The sequence below is a fragment of the Nicotiana attenuata genome, unplaced genomic scaffold, assembly GCF_001879085.1.
Source record: "Nicotiana attenuata strain UT unplaced genomic scaffold, NIATTr2, whole genome shotgun sequence".
In the NCBI taxonomy this organism is placed as follows: domain Eukaryota; kingdom Viridiplantae; phylum Streptophyta; class Magnoliopsida; order Solanales; family Solanaceae; genus Nicotiana; species Nicotiana attenuata.
Window position 1 is genome coordinate 12478 of NW_017670855.1, and position 19000 is coordinate 31477.

General features: G+C 35.1%; 2 protein-coding genes across 2 annotated transcripts; both read left to right on the top strand.

Moving 5' to 3' along the window:
• Window positions 1-1626: 1626 nt before the first annotated feature.
• On the top strand, window positions 1627-5296 carry LOC109243929 (F-box protein PP2-A12-like). The gene is made up of 3 exons (XM_019410941.1): window positions 1627-2085; window positions 2579-2697; window positions 4393-5296. Exons 1-3 carry the CDS (start codon window positions 1783-1785, stop codon window positions 4814-4816), a joined length of 846 nt encoding a protein of 281 aa, XP_019266486.1. The 5' UTR covers window positions 1627-1782; the 3' UTR covers window positions 4817-5296.
• Window positions 5297-12306: 7010 nt separating this feature from the next.
• LOC109243930 (lysophospholipid acyltransferase 1-like) lies at window positions 12307-18602 on the top strand. The gene is made up of 8 exons (XM_019410942.1): window positions 12307-12826; window positions 13986-14041; window positions 15190-15410; window positions 15521-15926; window positions 16358-16443; window positions 17879-17942; window positions 18024-18136; window positions 18226-18602. Exons 1-8 carry the CDS (start codon window positions 12522-12524, stop codon window positions 18364-18366), a joined length of 1392 nt encoding a protein of 463 aa, XP_019266487.1. The 5' UTR covers window positions 12307-12521; the 3' UTR covers window positions 18367-18602.
• Window positions 18603-19000: the final 398 nt, after the last annotated feature.

A 19000-nucleotide genomic window follows, 5' to 3' on the forward strand; every position in this document is an offset into this window, starting at 1 on the left:
AAAGGTGTATTAACAAGAGCATTATAACAAAACATCACTTGAACACTTGAGAATTCACTTCACGCATTCAAGTCTTCTACAAACAGTGAACTTAATTCTCAAGAGCTTGATGAACAAAGTTAAACATTACTACGGACCAGTTCCTAAATCTAGTATTTTGTTGTCCTTAGTTGAGTTGTAATTTTGTGATTTTTCTTATAGTAATTCCTAAATTGCTTAGCTAGAAGCGTTGCTTAGGAACCCCTTTGCAAAACCATAAACTTTCTGAGTTTGTATTGTGACTAGAGTTAGTCATAAGTTAAAGTCTTTGTAACTAGTGAGTGACAAAGTGGCTTGTGGTAAGTGTATCACAAGTTAGTTGAGTTGAAATCTTTGTAATAGAGTCATTACAAAGTGGCTTGTAATAGTGTGTTTACAAGTTAGTGAAGTTGAAAGCCTACAAGTGTAGGTCGTGGTTTTTTTGTCCCCTTGTGTGAAATTTTTCCACGTAAAAATCCCGTATCTCATTTACTTACTGTTTCATTAGTATTCTCAGTAAAAACTCATAAATGACCAAGTACTCTATAGTTTGGTGGACTCATATAAACTAACATTTATTACTAATAATTAATTGGTTGAATAATTACCATAGCCGTCCAAAACTGATGCTCATCTAATTTATCCATAGTAGTATACGCTTTCATTAGATCATGCAATAAAGATATGCCTTATCCACAAAAAAAATTGCCACAGTACCATGTCTTCCAGAAAATTCTATTCCTCTCAACTTAATTATTATTCGAGTTTCAATAAAATAAAGACTACTAGATTTATCCTTAATCACCTAAAGGATAAAAGAAGAAGAAGAGGAGGATAAATAAGATTACGCAGGCTAGATAACACAAAAGTATATATAATTGAGAAAACTTAATTAAAGGATAAGTAAGATTACGCATGCTAGGTATAAAAAAAAATAAAACTTAAGATGAGAAATTTAATTCTATCTATCTAAAAGCATCTTCATTTTTTTTATTTTCAAACAAAATTGTCTATAATATTGTCGTTTTTCAAAAATATAAGAAAACATTAATTTCTTTTTCCCTCTGAATTCATTCTTACATATTTTTATTTAGAATGTTGATGCACTAAGTTATCACTATGCGCGTAGTTCGGATAAGGGTTGGACCACAAAAGTCTATAGTATGCAGCTTTATCCTGAATTCTGCAAAATATCATTTATGCGGCTCGAACTCATGACCTCCTCGTCACTTGACAATAACTTTACTAGTTACGTCAAAGCTCCCCTTCCACTATTTTTATTTGTAGTGTCAATTAAATAATATATTTTATAAAAACATAACCACTACTATAACTATACAAATACGTTTACAATTATTTAAGCTACTAAATATATTGCCAATATCAAATTTTGTCATAATTATCCAATCAGCCTTTGCATTAATTATCCATTTCATTTTTTCAATCTAATCCAACTAATACTAATCTATATTACCTCCCATCATCCTATACATACCAAACTCCCTACCCCCACCACGCACCCCCACCCCCCAAACCCCGTCGCAGAATCCAACAGACACATATATAGGAGGGAAAGAAAAAACACAACAAAAGTACAACATATATATATGTAAAAGTCACCGTCCATTCCACATATATACATATTCCCTTCAACTCCAGCTGTCTGTAACTTCCCACTTTCTGTTTCTCTCTTTAATACCCACAAACACAATTACACCAATTGCCAAGAATTGAACTTTCTGTAATTTTAACCCAAAACCCAACATGGGTTCTGCTTTTTCTTTCTTGATTTCATCTACTGAGCCAATTAAACCTAGTCTTGGTGATTTGCCAGAGAGTTGTGTAGCTTCAGTTCTTGTATATATGGACCCTCCTGAGATCTGTAAATTATCTATGCTTAACAGAGCTTTCATGAGAGCTTCTTCGGCTGATTTTGTTTGGGAATCTAAGTTGCCTCTTAATTATGCCTCTATTATTCAAAGGGTTCAAAATTTTCCTAACAATTTGTGTAAAAGAGACATTTATGCTAGGCTTTGTCGACCTAATTCATTTGATGGTGGTACAAAGGTCCAATCTTTATCCCTCTTTCTGTTGCTAAATTAAGATATTAATTGTGTGCCTAATTTATTCATCAACTGGGAAATCAGTTGTACTAGTTTGGTAACGAGGTGGTGTTATATATTTTACTAGTAGTTTTTTGGAAATTTGAGATGCCCCACTTGTGGGAATGCACTGAATATGTTGTTGTTGTATGAAAATTTGAGATGTAATCTAAAGGCAAATAATTTGTATCCCTATTTATGAAGAATTTCATTAGTTTTTTTTTCCTTGTATTCCTTTGTTTTTTTCTAAAAAATAAAAAAATAAATACTATCATTAACTAGTAAATCTGTACTAGTTTGGTATTGAGGCGTTGTTGTTAAAGTGGTGATATTAAATTTGAATAGTAATTTAAAGGCTATAGTTTAGTACTAAAACTTGAGAAGCAATCTGGAGACTGTAATTAGTTGAGGGCGGAAAATGAGATTGATGGTTTTATTACTTCTTGGTATATGTGCAGAGAGTTTGGTTAGATAAGAGTACTGGAGGAGTTTGTTTGTCTGTATCTTCAAGTGGCTTGGCGATAACGGGCATTGATGATAGGAGATACTGGAGTCGGATTGAAACTGATGAATCAAGGTGAGGTTTTGTGATTGTTTTGCTTCTGATGTATAGTTATGGTAGAATGTATTTTTTATATTTGTGTGGTTACTGATATATGTGGTTTTAGACTGGCTGATCAAGTCCGAGTGTTCGCCTGTTCTCTTTGTCTAGCTTGTGAATTCTTTCTTAACCATGTGAATTGTAGTTGTTTAATGTAGTCTTATCTTTGAAATTGCCATTTCTATGATGCAATTAGTATGTTAGATGACATTTCATCCTCCTATTCTTCTAGGACTTTTCATTCTGGAAAATAACCAAAATTAGTTGAACACCCTTGGATAAGTGTGCCTCGACGCTTTAGATTTTTTTTTTTGATTTTTTTTTATTTGTTCTAAAAAATCCTTGGGTTAGTTTGATAGTTTTTTCTTGTTCTTAGATTGCTAATTTTACATTTTTTTTACCCTATTTCCTTTTGTGTCGGTTTCTTAGTATCTTGCTGTGGTTAGTGCAGTTAATGCTTGTTGCTTCTGCTTCCCTCTATCTATTTTCTGGCTTCTTAGTTTGATGTTATTATCTTTCCGGCGTTTGTTGTTGATATTGCTTGTTTAACTGTTTCTTTCCATATTTCTTGAGACGAGGGTCTATTGGAAACAACCTCTCTACCCTCCCAGGGTAGGGGTAGGGGTAGGGGTAGGGTAGGGGTAATGTCTGCGTACACACTACCCTCCCCATACCCCACTTGTGCGACATCACTAGGTCTGTTGTTGCTGTTGTTCTAAATAATCCTTGGAAGATTTGAGGGGGTAGTTGTTGTCTTTCTCAATAGTATTATCCTTGCAATCTAATGGTGAATTAGGAGTTTCAACATTGTCGTCATGGTTGAACATTGCTTGTTAGCTCGTTATTTTACTGATGCAGGTGAGACTTTTGTTTAAAAGAAAAAAAAATTCAAGTTTCCTCACGGCTAATCATTAGTCCACAAGGTTTACCTAGCAATTCCAATCAGGACCACTCTTTAACATACTTGGGCTTTGAGGTGGTGGGGTTAGGGGAGGCGAGTATAGACGAAATTATGCCCATTACCTCATAAAACCTTATAAAAGCCTATTTATCGTTCCAGATTGATATGATGTAAGGTTCCTCGTATTGCCCCATAATTAACCAAAAAGAAGAGGTCGTATTTGGAATGTACATATTTTTATATATGCAAACATGATTGAGCTTTAGGGGATAACTGTGAAGTGGGTGAGAACCACGAGGTTTCAGGTTCAAATCCCAGTATAGGCAAAAACACTAGGTGATTTCTTATCATCTTTCCAAGCCTTAGTGGACAAAGTTACCTTATAGTTGTTGTTGGTGGGAGGTGCCAACTATCTCGCGGAATTAGTCGAGGTGCGTGCAAGCTAACCCGGACACCACGGTTATTAAAAAAATGATTGAGCTTTAGGGGAGAACTGTGAAAGCTCCACATGTGGTCATGACATTTTTGAGATGTCTTGGTACCTGAATGACTGCTTGGAGGATCTCTGTAGCTCATTCATGAAAGTAAAACCAAAGGAAAATGAATAAATATCTGCACTTCTTACTCATGTTCTTGTTCTAATACTGGCTAATCACTGATATGCTTATACCGTGCACTATATGTTTTCATTCTGTGGCTATAATCTTGAAAAGCTAGTACATGCTCAGAACAGAATATTTATTGATTTCTTTTCCTTTCTGTCCATGCAGATTCAAGTCCGTTGCATATCTCCAACAGATTTGGTGGTTCGAAGTTGACGGAGAGGTCGATTTCCCATTCCCTGTGGGGTCCTATAGCATATTCTTTAGACTGCAAGTAGGACGTGCCTCTCGGAAATTTGGACGCCGAATCTGCAACTCCGAGCACGTCCACGGGTGGGATAAAAAGCCCGTGCGGTTTCAGCTCTCAACATCAGATGGTCAACAAGCTACAACCCAATGTTACTTGAATGAACCTGGAATGTGGAAGTACCACCATGTTGGTGACTTTGTTGTCACAGGTTCGGTAACACCCATGAAAGTTAAATATTCTATGACTCAGATCGATTGCACACACACAAAAGGTGGACTTTGTGTAGATTCTGTAGTGATATGTCCAGTAGAATTTGCAGAGAGGTTGAAGCAACGTTTTTGATTTGCTGATGTCTCTAGAGAAAGTGTTTAAGAGTTTAGTGGTAGTACTATCCATAGTTCTGGAGTTGTTAGTTTTGAGTGATAATCATCATAGACTGAGGCAATTTCTGTATATGTCAACGACGGGCTTTTTATCCGTTTAGTGTAGTGAGTTCTTAGGTCAAGTTGTCTCTCTATGACCTATAGGTCGCGGGTTCGAGCTGTGGAAGCAGTTACTAATGCATGCATTAGGGTAGGCTGTCTACATCACACTCCAAGGGGTGTGGCCTTTCCTCGACCCTGCGTGAAGGCGGGATGCTTTGTATACCGGACTGCTCTTTAGTGCAGTGAGTTCTTAGGATCTGTTACATTAGTTACGTACTGTTCTCTATCTCCAGTTCTAGTTAATGTCAAGAACCAACATTTGCGTCTTGCTGCGCTGAAATGTAGTGCGGTGAATGTATTAATTTCTTTTTGCCGTTGGTTTCTCTTTTACTGCTGATGCTTCTGTCTTCAATTATGTTTATGCACTTTGCTCAATGTCTAAAGAAAATTGGTAATCTGGATTGGTGGGTCACTATAAAATTATTCGGACCTAAATGAGATCCTATTTTTTAGAACATATTCAATTAATTAAGAAGTTGACAGAAATTCCCCTTCTCTTTTTTACTCAATGCGCACACATTATTTTAAGACAGAATTACATCCTATGTCAGTCGGCCCAATTTCAGAACCAAAAATGGCCCATGTTTTGGAACTTTATCCGGCATAGCCCATTTTGCAGATAATGCATAGCCTATTTTCATCGGTTAACCTAGCGACAACCTTAACGATGTCATCGGAAAATAAATATGACGGTGGATAACATCCTTTACCCATTTTTTTTCCTTCAATTTTCAAGATAAAGAGGTCGACGATGAAGTCAGTGAAGTCATCGGAGAATGAAAAAGAGGTCTGGTGTTGTATTCAGATAGTTTTCAAGTTTTTCAGGTGATGTTCCAGTTTTATCTTCTTTTATAAAACAATTCCATCTCCATCTTCTCTCCTCTTTAATTTTCAGAACTAACTTCCTCCGAAAAACTCTCTTTTGATATTTTAATACTGAAATAGAGGTGTAATATTGAACATAAGATGTGTTCTGGTATAAATATTGTATAACCACTATTTATACACACTTATACATTATTGTATAATTGTGTATAAATGTGTATAATTGTGTATAAATATATATAATTATATGTAAATGTGTATATATGTTCATAACATCACTTATCTTCTTCTTCTTCTTTCTCTTATTCTTTTGATATACATTATTATACATTCCATATACAAGTTTATACATAGTTATACATCATTATACATGTACTGCATATGTATAATCAAATTAATTTTTTTTTCATGTTTTCTTCCTTTTTCTGGAATAATTCATGTATAAATATACTTTCCTTGTTGATTCTCCGCCAAATCACGAATTTGCAGCAATTGTTTCTAAATTTTACCATATAAGTAGAATCAGCGAAAAATTAGGGGACAACTTGCAGCAGTAAAGACAAATTGGGGGAGAAAGATCAAAATTAGACGACGGAAGAATTAGAAAATCTCATGACTTCATCTAAATAAGATAATTGTCCTGATTGAACTCCGTTGCCGAATAAAAAAGCTAGAAAATACTTTTTTTTCAAATATTAGCCTATTATTTTTGGGCTACAGATTTGTAAAGTTATGACTGGACTATTATGCTGCAAGTCAAATGTGTGAGTTGTATTTATGTGAAATTATCCCTTATTTTAACATATTAGTTACTCAATGAGGGTGAAGGAAAAACGGTAAAGTTGTCTTCGGGCGGTTTATAGGTTACGTGTTCGAGCCGTAGAAGTATCTGTTGATGCTTGCATTAGGGTAGGTTGTTTACATTACACACCTTGGAGTGCGATTTTTTTTCGGATCTTGTGTAAAGACGGGATGTTTCGTGCACTGATTTACCTTTTTGGCTACTCGATGGAGTAAAAGTTGTTCTAGAACGATGATATGATGCCTTTTCAGGGCCAAGTTGTAGGTATGGGAATAAAGGAAGTTTGACTTTTTTCTCTTTCTAGAACCATATAGGTTTCAAAATTGGATCTCTGGGTGGGAATACTATAAATACCAAAAGATGTTTAACGGAAGGGAAACTTATAGCCTTACCTCTTGCTTCCTACTCTAAGAATGAACAACCCTATCCCTATGCACATTTTGCCTATTTTTTAATCACTATGAAAGCATATAAATCCTCCTTTACATATATACCATTGTAACTTGTATGAAATTGAAATATGACCACAAATAGTTGTGGTGGGATGGAATATGATTCCTTCATTGTTAACCAGAGATCTTAGTGCCCGTTTGGACATAAAATTTGATGGAAGATTTTTCTAAAAAAATTTCACTTTTTTTCAAAATGTTTATAAAATTTTCAATTTTCACTTGAAGATGCATTTTGGAAATTTTTGAAAATTTGAAAAACTGTAAAAAGTTGTTTTTCAAAATTTTCACTCAAATCACTCACAAAACTTCAAAAATAACCCAAACTAAAATTTATATCTAAACACAACTCTAAATTTCAAATACCATTTTCACTTGAAATTTTTTGTCACCATTTTTACGAATTTTACAATTCTTATGACCAAACGCCTACTTAGATTCGGGCATTAGGAATAGAAAAAATCCTGAGTGCTTTCTTTTTCAATGGACGTTATATGGCGCCATTTCGAATTAATCGAGTCGAGTTAGTAGACGGTGCAAGGCATCGGGTTGGATATAATTAAAATAGGGAGGACTCCATTACGCCATGAAATATTGGAAAAATAGCCACAAAAAATGGTTGGCATATGTATAGCTTCAAGCAAAGGTAATAATAGCACGGTCTAGCCAGTTTTCGGACTGGTCGTTCAAAAATAGCCAGCGTTTGCAAAGTCATTGAAAAATAGTCACTATTTTGCTGCAACACGGAAGGTTCCAACATACTATACTGGAGATCGGTGCACCTGTGTATAAACTTCCAGCATATTATGCTGGAACTCCAACACGCGAAAAGTTCTAGTATATTATGCTGGACCGGTATATTATACTGGAACTCCAGTATATATTATACTGGAGTTCCATACTTCCAGTATACTTATGCTGGAACTACAGTATATTATACTGGAGTATTTTTTCGGATTTTGAACAGTATTTTCGTTCAGATTTATCTTTACATGAAAAATGGCAAATTTTCGATTACTTTTGAAACTGTGGCTATTTTTGAATGATCACTTTTAAATCTGGCTATTTTTTAATTTCTCCCCAAGCAAAGTTTTTGTGTGAGTGCGTTTGTGAACTGTTGTTCGTGCTTAAAGAAATCAAAATGAGAGTTTATATAGCACTTAATAAGGTAAAGAATAAATCAGAGTTCATAAACAGGGTAATCAGAATAAATCAATCAGTTAATTGGGGACTTAACTCGATCAATTTCCACAGAAGAATCCGAAAAGGACCCCCTTAAATTGGGGGGAATCCCTTAATGATTCAGATTGAGATTCAAATAAGGCAAACAAATCAATCATATACCATATAGGAGTTAATTAGATCCCTAAATCAGACTAATAGTCTAATTAAGGCAAGCAGTACTAACTAAAGTCACAAATAAGGAAAATAGGTAAATCACAGAGGAGTACTGATTTTAACGGGAAGAATTGGTTCAAATCCTTAATAGAAATCAATTAAGTAAAAACAAATCCCAAAGAATATTGGTTTTAACATAAAATTATTCAAGACTAAAGGATAGAGTTAGTCAATACAACGGGTTCATGTAAATGAACACAATAACGAAAAAGAAATGAAGGAATCAGTGTCACAAACAAGAGCATCTAGGGTTTGAACATATACACGAAAATTAATCAAACATGTAATGAAACCATTAATTTAACACCGAAAGGTTTAGAAAAAATCTTTGGAAAAAGTTTGGCAGAAACTCTAATTTCAGAGAGAGTAAACGAAGTTGAAACAATTAATTAAACCAATAGATTTTAAAGGAAAATACCTAATAATACTCGAATCGCTTTAGATCTATAAATATCTGAGGAGATTCGACCAATAGTAAAACTAGGGTTTTCAGAAAATAGTAGAGATGAAGAGAATCGGTCGAAAACCCATGGATTCGTATTAGAAACAAGAGGAAATCCATACTCACAAACGAAAGTGGCAACAGACAGGCCGGTAAACAACTTCAAGCCGGAATAGGTTGGGTTTCCATGAGATCCTCTCAAGGACTCATGAAATCAAGCAGCTAGAGAGTATAGGAGACCGGTGGTGGTCGGAGAATGCACAGAAACACCATGGAAAGGAGGTCTCCGCCGGTGACGGCGATTAGGTTTAGGGGTGAATTGAGAGAGAGTTAAAGAGCTTAGGGAACGAAGGCTGCGGAAATGAAAGAATGAAGGGGTTTAGGGGGTCGTTTGGGATTATTATGGTAAGTTTAATTGTGGACCGTTGATCTAAAAGATCAACGGCCACGATTAAACGGGGTTATTGGGTCGGGTAGGTTTAATTGGGTTAGGGTCGTTTTAAATTGGGCTTGGGTTTAATAAATTAGATTGGGGGGGGGAGGGTCCGATTTTGGGTGTAAGTTAGGGGCTGTTATTTAAATACCCCTTTTACTAATTAAAATAATTTTGAAAATAGCTAATAAAATGATAAAAAATAATTTTCAAGCATGAAGGTGATTTAAAATAATTATTCAATATTATAAAAATATAAAAAGTTATTTTCTGTATAGATAATGTAGTTATGCCTATGTAGGGGCTATATTTGCAAAATATGCAATTATAGTCTTAAACATGCAAATGTGATTATAAAAAATGCAATTAAAATATTTGAACACTCATATGAACATAAGTGATGAATTTAGATGATTAAATCATCATAAAATAATATGAGGGATAGCTTGAACATTTATGTAATTAAAAAATGTAGAAATAAATGGATTTAGGGCCTTTAAAAATTGTAGAAAAATTGTAGGACACTTGTGCATGTTTGTAAATCCATGTACAATATTTGGAAAGTATTTATGCAAAATTTAAAATATATGAGGAAAAAATTGGGTATCAACAACAATAACCCAGTGAAATCCCACTAGTGGGATCTGGGGAGGGTAATGTGTACGCAGACCTTACCCCTACCCCGAAGGACTAGAGCTGTTTCCGGAAGACCCTCGGCTCAAGGAAACAAAAAGAAAAAAAGGAGATAATATTAATATCAGCACATAAATCGTAGGAAAAATAGGAACAATACGAAACGTAGAAGAAAGATGCAAAGCTAAAGGGAAAGCTTTAATGTGTTATTGTGAATTTGAATGATAATGTTTCTTTTAGACGATATTACAGCAATATGGTTGTATAGGGTCAAATTTGACTCTCAGCATCTCTACGTCAGTGGGTACGCCCAATAAGTGTACGCCTGCCAACGTAGCGGGTACGACTCGGTTGTTGGGGCAAAAGCGACATCGTTTAGGACTCAATGTCTTCACTAGGGAGACGTTACCTATCTTTGTAACTTTTTGATTCTTTCGAGGAAGGTCTCCTATTATATAAAGGAGACCTTCACATAGTAAAGAGGGCATCTGATCTAAGACAACTCTCTCATTTTTCTGGCTTTCTCTCTCTATCTCTACTTCAAACGAACGCATCTTATTGAGTTCATACTGTCCCTTTGCAATACTAGATCTACAACAATATTATCATCTTTGCATCTCTAGGATTGTTATATTTGATTACGATTTACCTTTTTTCTACTTTTGATTGTTTTTTAGCTTACAAAGTATATTGTTAACTTTTGAGCCAAACAATGGTTTTTGAAAATATTAAGGAGACTGGCAGGTGAAAAATTTGTCAATAAATGAAGATATAACATACTCCCTATTGTGGATAGGAAAAACCATTGAATGCACAATCAATTTCCAACACCAACACCCAATCGATGATATCGAGGTACCCAAATGTCCCTATCACGATATAAATAACAAAGGAAAATACTTATCCCTATGTTTTATTTAAGTCAAATTAACTCAATTCACCATGTCTAAATGATCTAATTGAAATTTGTAGTACTAATTAATCATCTTAATAAGCAATAGAAATGTATGTATAAATACATGTCATGCATTTATTTGTTTTCATTTCTGAGGCAATATTTGTTTTTTCTTTAAGGACCAAAAGCGCACAACTGTTCTAATTAAAGGTTAGACATGTTTAATCGAATTTGGCAGTTAAACAACTCAATCCAAATATCAGCAGTCTTGTTCACCAATCAAATCTGCGATATTTTAAACTATACGAAATACTTATTTAGAGAATACTGAGTAATTAATTTTATAAGCTCGAAAAGAAACTATAAATGGTAGTTAGTACCACCTACAAATGATCAAGCTTGGCTAATAGTTGGAAGCTTATTAGGTTGGGTGACAGTCGCAATCAGAGCCATTTCCAGAATTAAACTTTATGGGTTTAATATTTAAGACTTTTACCGTTAAATTTATTATATTTTTAAACTTATACGTTCAGACCTATTGTATTAGTAAATTTTTATTATAAATTTATATTTAGTGTCAAAAGTTTTGAGTTAATGAACCAGATACTACTATTCTACGTCCACCCCTGATCGTAATATCGCAAAGATAAAATAAAATTGACCGCTATAAATAAATCAAGAAAAGAAGAAGAAGAAGTCAAGAAGAAGAAGAAGAGGAGAGAAGTAGTAACATCGAGAAAATAATTTGTATGAATTGATTGCCAGAGAAATGTTCTAATTGACTGCGCATTTTAAACTTTATGAATGTAAATTTAGAATTTTAACACAATTCATCTAATTTATTGAGTTCAGAATTTATTATTTATTTCGTTCGATTTATAATAAGTGATGTTTTGGCCTTTTTATTTTAGTTCAAAATAATTTTTCTTTTTACATAATCAAGAATGAATTAACTATAGTTTTGCAAATTTACCCTTATTTACATATCACAATGTGTCAAGTTAACAATATACAAACTTTAATTAAGGATAATTTAGTCAAAATACTTATTTATTTCCTAGGAGTTTGTATTTTATTAAGGGGTATGCCAAAGATAAAAAAAAGTCACTTATTGTGAACCTGATGGAGTACTCCCTCCGGTCCACAATAAGTGACCAATTTATTTTTTATTTTGGTCCAAAATAAGTATCCATTTATATAATCAAGAAAAAATTCAATTTGTTTTTACAAAATTACCCTTATGTATATATCCCTAAAAAGTTTTCTTACTCCTCATATTAAATATTTAATTATGAGTAATTTAGTCCTACTAGGTAATTTTATGTAGAATTTGGTATTTTCTTAATGGGTGTGACAAAAACAAATTAGTCAATTTATTTATTGCTCAATACTTTGGAAAAATAAAGTTCCTCAATACGTGTGCATACATTTATATCAGGTAGTTGCAAACAGAGATGTCGTTCTACGTCCCTCCACGTAATCTCACACCATACGATCTAATTTCTCTTTTTTTATTTTTCTTTATTTGATTCGTTGTCTCTTTTTAGTTGTCCAATTCTTCCTTCATAAGTACATCATCATTTTCATAGGCCCCGGTCCTGAAATCCAAGATTCAGAATAACTTGTCCAGGTGTACTGATTGAACAAACCTGATTCGGAGTCAACCCGACCCAATTTGATCCAATATGGGGCTGCCGGAGATGGAATCAATGGCGTCGGCGATCGGAGTATCAGTACCGGTGCTCCGTTTCTTACTTTGTTTCGTCGCCACCATTCCGGTGAGCTTCCTCCACCGTTTTGTCCCTAGCGCCGTCGGTAGGCACCTTTACGCCGCCGTTACCGGCGCTGTTCTCTCGTACCTGTCATTTGGTTTCTCCTCAAATCTTCATTTCTTTGGGCCTATGCTTCTTGGTTATGCTTCTATGGTTCTCTCTCGCCGTTACTGTGGGATCATCACTTTCTTCGCTGCGTTTGGATATCTCATTGGATGGTACATTACATTCCCATCATAAAGTTCTTTCTTTGTTTCTCTGAAAAAAGTTACTCCATTCATTCCAATTTATGTAATGGTGTTTGATTGCTCGTGAAGTTTAAGATAAAAAAGAAAGAATTTGAAATTTGTGGTCTAGAACAAGTCAAAACATTTATGTATTTATAAATGGTAAAATTAGAAGTTTAAAGTTAATTGTTTCAAAATATAGAATATGTTTTTTTTGGACAGGCTAAAATAGAAAGAGTATCACATACAATGAATTAATTTTTTTTTTTGGCTACAAGCTCCTACATGGTCATGGCTGAATGGATAAGGCATGGGGAAGAACCAGTCGACCAGCTGGAATTCCCACTATATTGGGGTCGTTTGGTTCACATAATACTAGTTATGCGTTTTGTTCAATTAAGTTACTATTTACTCAACTAGTTATGTTGTTTGGATTGTTAATACAATGATCAAGGTATCAGTTATTCCATGTGGTATTCAGCATAATACTTAGATTATATGCTAGAATAAATATGCCAACCAAACACAAGATAAATATAGATTTTGTACTGGGATATTTTTCTTGATCCGTCCAACTGAACGGCGTCCATCTGTCCTAAACTTGGTGGAGACAGTGGACTGATGTATCCATCAACTGCGTTTGTAGGTTGTAATTGGATGGTGAATTAGTCTAGGTGCACATAGGACCATTATTAATAGGAAAGAAAAGATCCTACCATGGGTTTCGTTGTTGGAGTTTGTTTCATTGGTTGGTAAATTTTGAGGCAATCGGATTTAAAATCTAGAAAGCTGTGAAATTTGGGAGTTCATGTGTCAAAAATTCGATTTTTAATCTGAGTTAATGTGTCAGGTTCTGTACCCTGCTTATCTTTTACCTAGTTGTTTTAGTACTCATCTAGGATGGTATATTTTTTACATTGGAATTTTATTCCAAGTTCATGTAAATGTGAGGGATGGCTCTTTGTAAATTGATTCAAATCATACAACTTACAAGGGAAGTTTCTCATATAATGAAAAAGTAGAGACTTATCTTAGTTGCTCCATTGGAAAACTGACCATCTAACCCCCCCCCTTTTCCTTCAGTTTTGCATTTTAAAAATAACTCAGATTTCCGTTAAGATATTTGACAGTTATTTGGTACAACTTGCAGCCATGTATACTACATGAGTGGAGATGCATGGAAGGAAGGAGGAATTGATGCTACGGGTAAGCACGGGCTCGATCTTTGTCCTTGCCTTGTTTCTATTCAATGTAATAAACTAATAATATATACAAATCATGCTCTTGACCCTATTTCATTGATGTGTTAAGTACATATATTTTGATACAACCCAGCAAATGCATTCTGATTTAGCTGGAAATTTACTTATTAAGAGAACCGAAGTAGATTTATGGGTCAATTACTACACCTGCCCCCCAGTTTATAGAAATAAAGTCTGTGTTTATGAAGCATATAAATACCACCTCATATCAAATGTTCAATTTGGACTATGCCAAAATTAGCCATGCTTGATGAGAATGCTCTTCATTCAGTAAGATGGAAACCAATTGTAAACAAAATTGCATGTTCTTAAAACTAAACAAAATCACAGAGAAGGAAGTAGGCTCAGCCATACATTGATTGAGCTGGAACTCATGCAGCCATAATTGGACAAAACTAGGTCTATTTATCATTTGTTAAACATGAAAGGCTTGTCTAAACATTCTGATGGGTTAGATTTATGCATCTGTAAGCATCTCGATACCCCCCCCCCCCCGCCCCCCCCAGTTTCCTTTTAATTCTCTCGCTATTGTGTTTAGGAAATAGAATTACTTCAGCAGGTAAAGCTGGAAATAAAATCTATGATAGTTTCCGGGACATCATTGTCCCTCAAAAGGCTTTTGGAGGATGATGGCGGAGGAGGTCTGAAATGACATGTTGAGCTAGAGAGGACGTTGCATATTTTTTTTTTAAATACGGGGAGATCCATTTAGTGCACTAAGCTAGAGAGGTGGTCTAAGTAATTTACCTGGAGTCTCGTTCTGCGATGAGGTCAGGACTTTGGTTGGTTTCCATCATTAAGATCTTCTGACTCCTAAGTTCAAAACAATCCATGATTGTCATTTAGTGGCAAGATGATAGACACAAATTAGGAGTGGCAGTGAGCTGATTTATTGCATATTGGATGAAAATATTAGACCGTCCGAGGAGCAATGGCTGTTTTGTTATATGATTACATTTCTGAATGGTGTATTGTTATATTGTTCACATTGTTCTTATTGGTAGACTACTCATAGTTACGTACTTCACTTCTTGTGTTTGTAGACTTCTTAGCTAATCCAAAAAGATGATGTTATTTTCTCCAAATTTTCAGGAGCTCTAATGGTCATAACGCTGAAAATAATTTCATGTGTGATTAATTACCAAGATGGATTGTTGAAGGAAGAAGATTTGCGTGAGGCTCAGAAGAAAAATCGTCTACTCAAATTGCCATCGTTACTTGAGTACGTTGGTTACTGTCTCTGTTGTGGAAGTCATTTTGCAGGTCCAGTGTATGAGATGAAGGATTACCTTGACTGGACAGAGAGAAAAGGAGTAAGTTAATATCATCATTGTATTGTTTCCTGCATGTTGAATTTCGTTGCAACTTCTTCATCAAAAGAAGTCCCACTGCAGCTAATGAACTCAATCCTTCTTCCTTTCAGATCTGGAAACCTTCAGAGAAAGGAAATCCCTCACCTTTAGGGTCAACATTAAGGGCTCTTCTTCAAGCTGCTATTTGTATGGGGTTGTATCTCTACCTGGTGCCTCTTTTTCCACTTTCCAGGTTCACTGATCCATTATACCAAGAATGGGGTTTCTTCAAACGGTTGGGTTACCAATATATGGCTTGCTTTACCGCCCGGTGGAAATATTATTTTATCTGGTCAATTTCTGAAGCTGCTATCATCATATCCGGACTAGGGTTCAGTGGTTGGACAAACTCTTCTTCACCAAAACCACGTTGGGACCGTGCCAAAAATGTTGATGTATTGGGTGTTGAGTTAGCAAAGAGCTCGGTTCAGTTACCACTTGTATGGAACATTCAAGTCAGCACATGGCTGCGCCATTGTAAGTGAATCTCTCTCCTAGTCATTTGCAAGCCAATCACATGCTTTGGTTTTGTAAAGCTGTTAGACTAGTAGAACCATTTTGTCTACTGGTAAGAATGTAAATACTTGTGATTGAGATGTTCTTTAGTTACGTTCTATTCACCATCATGGTAGACATCGATGCAGGCAAGTTATTCATTTCTAATGTGAATAAAACAGCATTTTGAGACTGATTATTCACCATACGTCATACATCTTGTAATTGACTCTTCAATCGTGGCAAACAATGAATTTTGGTAGTTTATCCCGTTATACTAATTTACATTGTTGGTACAATAGCAGTTTTGACTTTTGAGGCAATAGTGCGTGCAGCTAGTACGGATTCACTATTCACGTCATGTCATGTGAATACAATCTGATCTCTAATCACTTTACATTTTTGCTCTGCAGATGTATATGAGAGGCTAATACAGAAAGGAAGGAAGCCTGGTTTCTTCCAGTTGCTAGCTACCCAGACTGTCAGTGCTGTATGGCATGTAAGTGGATACTTTAGCGCCAGATAGGCATGCAAATTGACATATTGTACTGTGAAAGATTCATCATAATATATACATAACCTTTATTGATGTATTATCTAACTGTATCTAGCACAAATGATTGATTATGTCAATTGAGGCGTGATAATCTGCTAGAAAGTGCTTTACAGATAGTTTTACTATTTAGGAATTATTTCTTGTTCAGATAGTCAACTGATATTTGTTTGATGTTTGCAATAGTCAAGTTCAAGCTTAGCTATATTGTGTGTCGTAATCATTTGCGTGGTTGCTCCTGCCACTGAAAAATAAGCTTAAGAACTTTGTGCGTGTATTATTTACCTGCATTGTTCCTATCTAGTTACTTATGGTGGTAAGGCTTTGATCCCGTGGACTTAGTAGTTCCCCTTTGTACCCATAAATTTCTGTTTAGTCTACTATCCTTACATACTGGAAATCTTTTCTTGCGCATGCCAAAATATCCAGCTGGGATATGAGTGTGCCAACAGGAGTAATTGGTTTACTGTAAAACATTGGATTCGGCTAGGGGATTGTCCTTGTGTGTCCGTTGAGAATCTTTTTCTACATCAGTTTGGTGTTTATGAGAAACTTGTACAGTTTTTAAGTCATGGTGTAGGTCCTATGTAAAACCAATCAAGTTGAATCTGTAGTGTACCATTCACAACTTCTGGTCCAATTGGTTGTGGATTCTGATAGCCTTTGTTGAATTGCTATAATTTCCTTTGATTACTTTCCGCTAATAAGTTATCTTGTCTATGTCCATCTACTTTATATGTTCTTTTCACCTCTACTGCAGTATTCATCTGCCGTTTTTTGGTGTCTCAAAATTATTGTTTTATTTTTAAGAAAGTACATTTCTGATATTTCCCAGGTGAGATACAAGCTCTTGAATTTTTATCTTTTGCTGCCATTCATATATCTTACTAAAAAGCCTATTGATCTTGACTGGAGTATTCACATCCTCCCTTCTCTTCCTAAGCAATTTGCACTTCTTCAATTCTTGAACACCACTGCATGCTTCCCTGTTGTCAATTTTAAGAAAAAGGAGCTCCCAGTCTTTAATGCTTCTCAATACTAGTTTCTTAGTTCTTAAACTTAAGTAATTTCAATAAGTAGGCTATGGAACCCTTTCTTTCTTCTCTTTTCTCTTTTGTAAATTTTGTTTTTAATAACATGGTGTCAGAACCAACTTGTGCACATCATCTAATCCACCATGGTCTGCTACTTCAGAACCCTTTTTCTTATACACAATGCTTTTGATCGACATTTTGAGTTCTCATGTTAATTCAAAGATTTGCTTGAAACTGGATAAAATACTTTATGCTCTTCTGAAGTGTTTTCTGTCATTGCACCCTCTTCTTATCGTCCGTTATTTTGTGTGTTGTGTACCTAATGGTATAATTTTCCGTGTTTACAGGGATTGTATCCTGGGTACATCATTTTCTTTGTACAGTCCGCTTTGATGATTGCTGGATCAAGAGGTATTTAACTTGCCCACACACTCGATCAAATGCATTTAACTTTGGTTTTCTTTTCCTAATGTTTGCTTTGTCTATGAACAGTCATTTACAGATGGCAGCAAGCTGCTACTGGTACTCTGTTTGAGAAGATACTGGTATTGATGAACTTTGCATACACACTTCTGGTTCTAAACTATTCCGCTGTGGGGTTCATGGTTAGTCTCATGTTTGTTGGAATGATGTTTACTCTAAAGCTAATTGTATTCGACAGAGGCTGATCATAGTGTTCTTTCATGTGTTACAGGTTTTAAGCCTACATGAAACCCTTACTGCATATGGAAGTGTATACTATGTTGGAACAATTGTACCAGTTGTACTCATCCTGCTTAGTAAAGTAGTTAAGCCTCCAAAACCTGCGACATCTAAAGCTAGGAAAGTAGAGTGAGTCCGAGCCAGTTTCTTGAGATTGTTGCTTAGATTTCATTTTGACTATGTACTCTGTTCTGATAGCTGGACAGCACTTAATTTAAGCGGAACAGGAGAAGTAGCATTATTCCTCCAATTAACAGGCCACTAAAAGTCATGTATCCAACTGTATAATCATTGGGGAAATCTTGGCCACAAGAATCGATAAATGATTGTTTTTGCTACTATCTAATCAAGTTCTGTTCTTGCATTCAATGTTCATAACCACTTCTTTGTGTGTTGGTTGTGTAACCTTTACTGGGAGAGTCTTCATAAGAAACAACAATGCTACTATTTGTCCCAAAAGAAAAAGAAAAAGAAAAATAAACAACATACTCTTTGCCCCTGTTCCCCTTTCTTGCAGCAGAAGGTGTGGGGTTGAAGCAGTGGGGAAATAGACAGAAACGTGATGCTGTGATACCTCTTTTCTCCTGTGACTGGATTATTATTACGTATTATTTTTTTTGATAAAAAGAAACATGCTTGGGAAAGCTTTTATGCTTATGGTTAGTGTAGGATACCAAAAGATCTCGATATCAGGACGAGTTGGATGACATTCTACAATCTTTGATTTGAAGTTTCATGCTGAAATGTTTTAACAATTGCTTCGATTT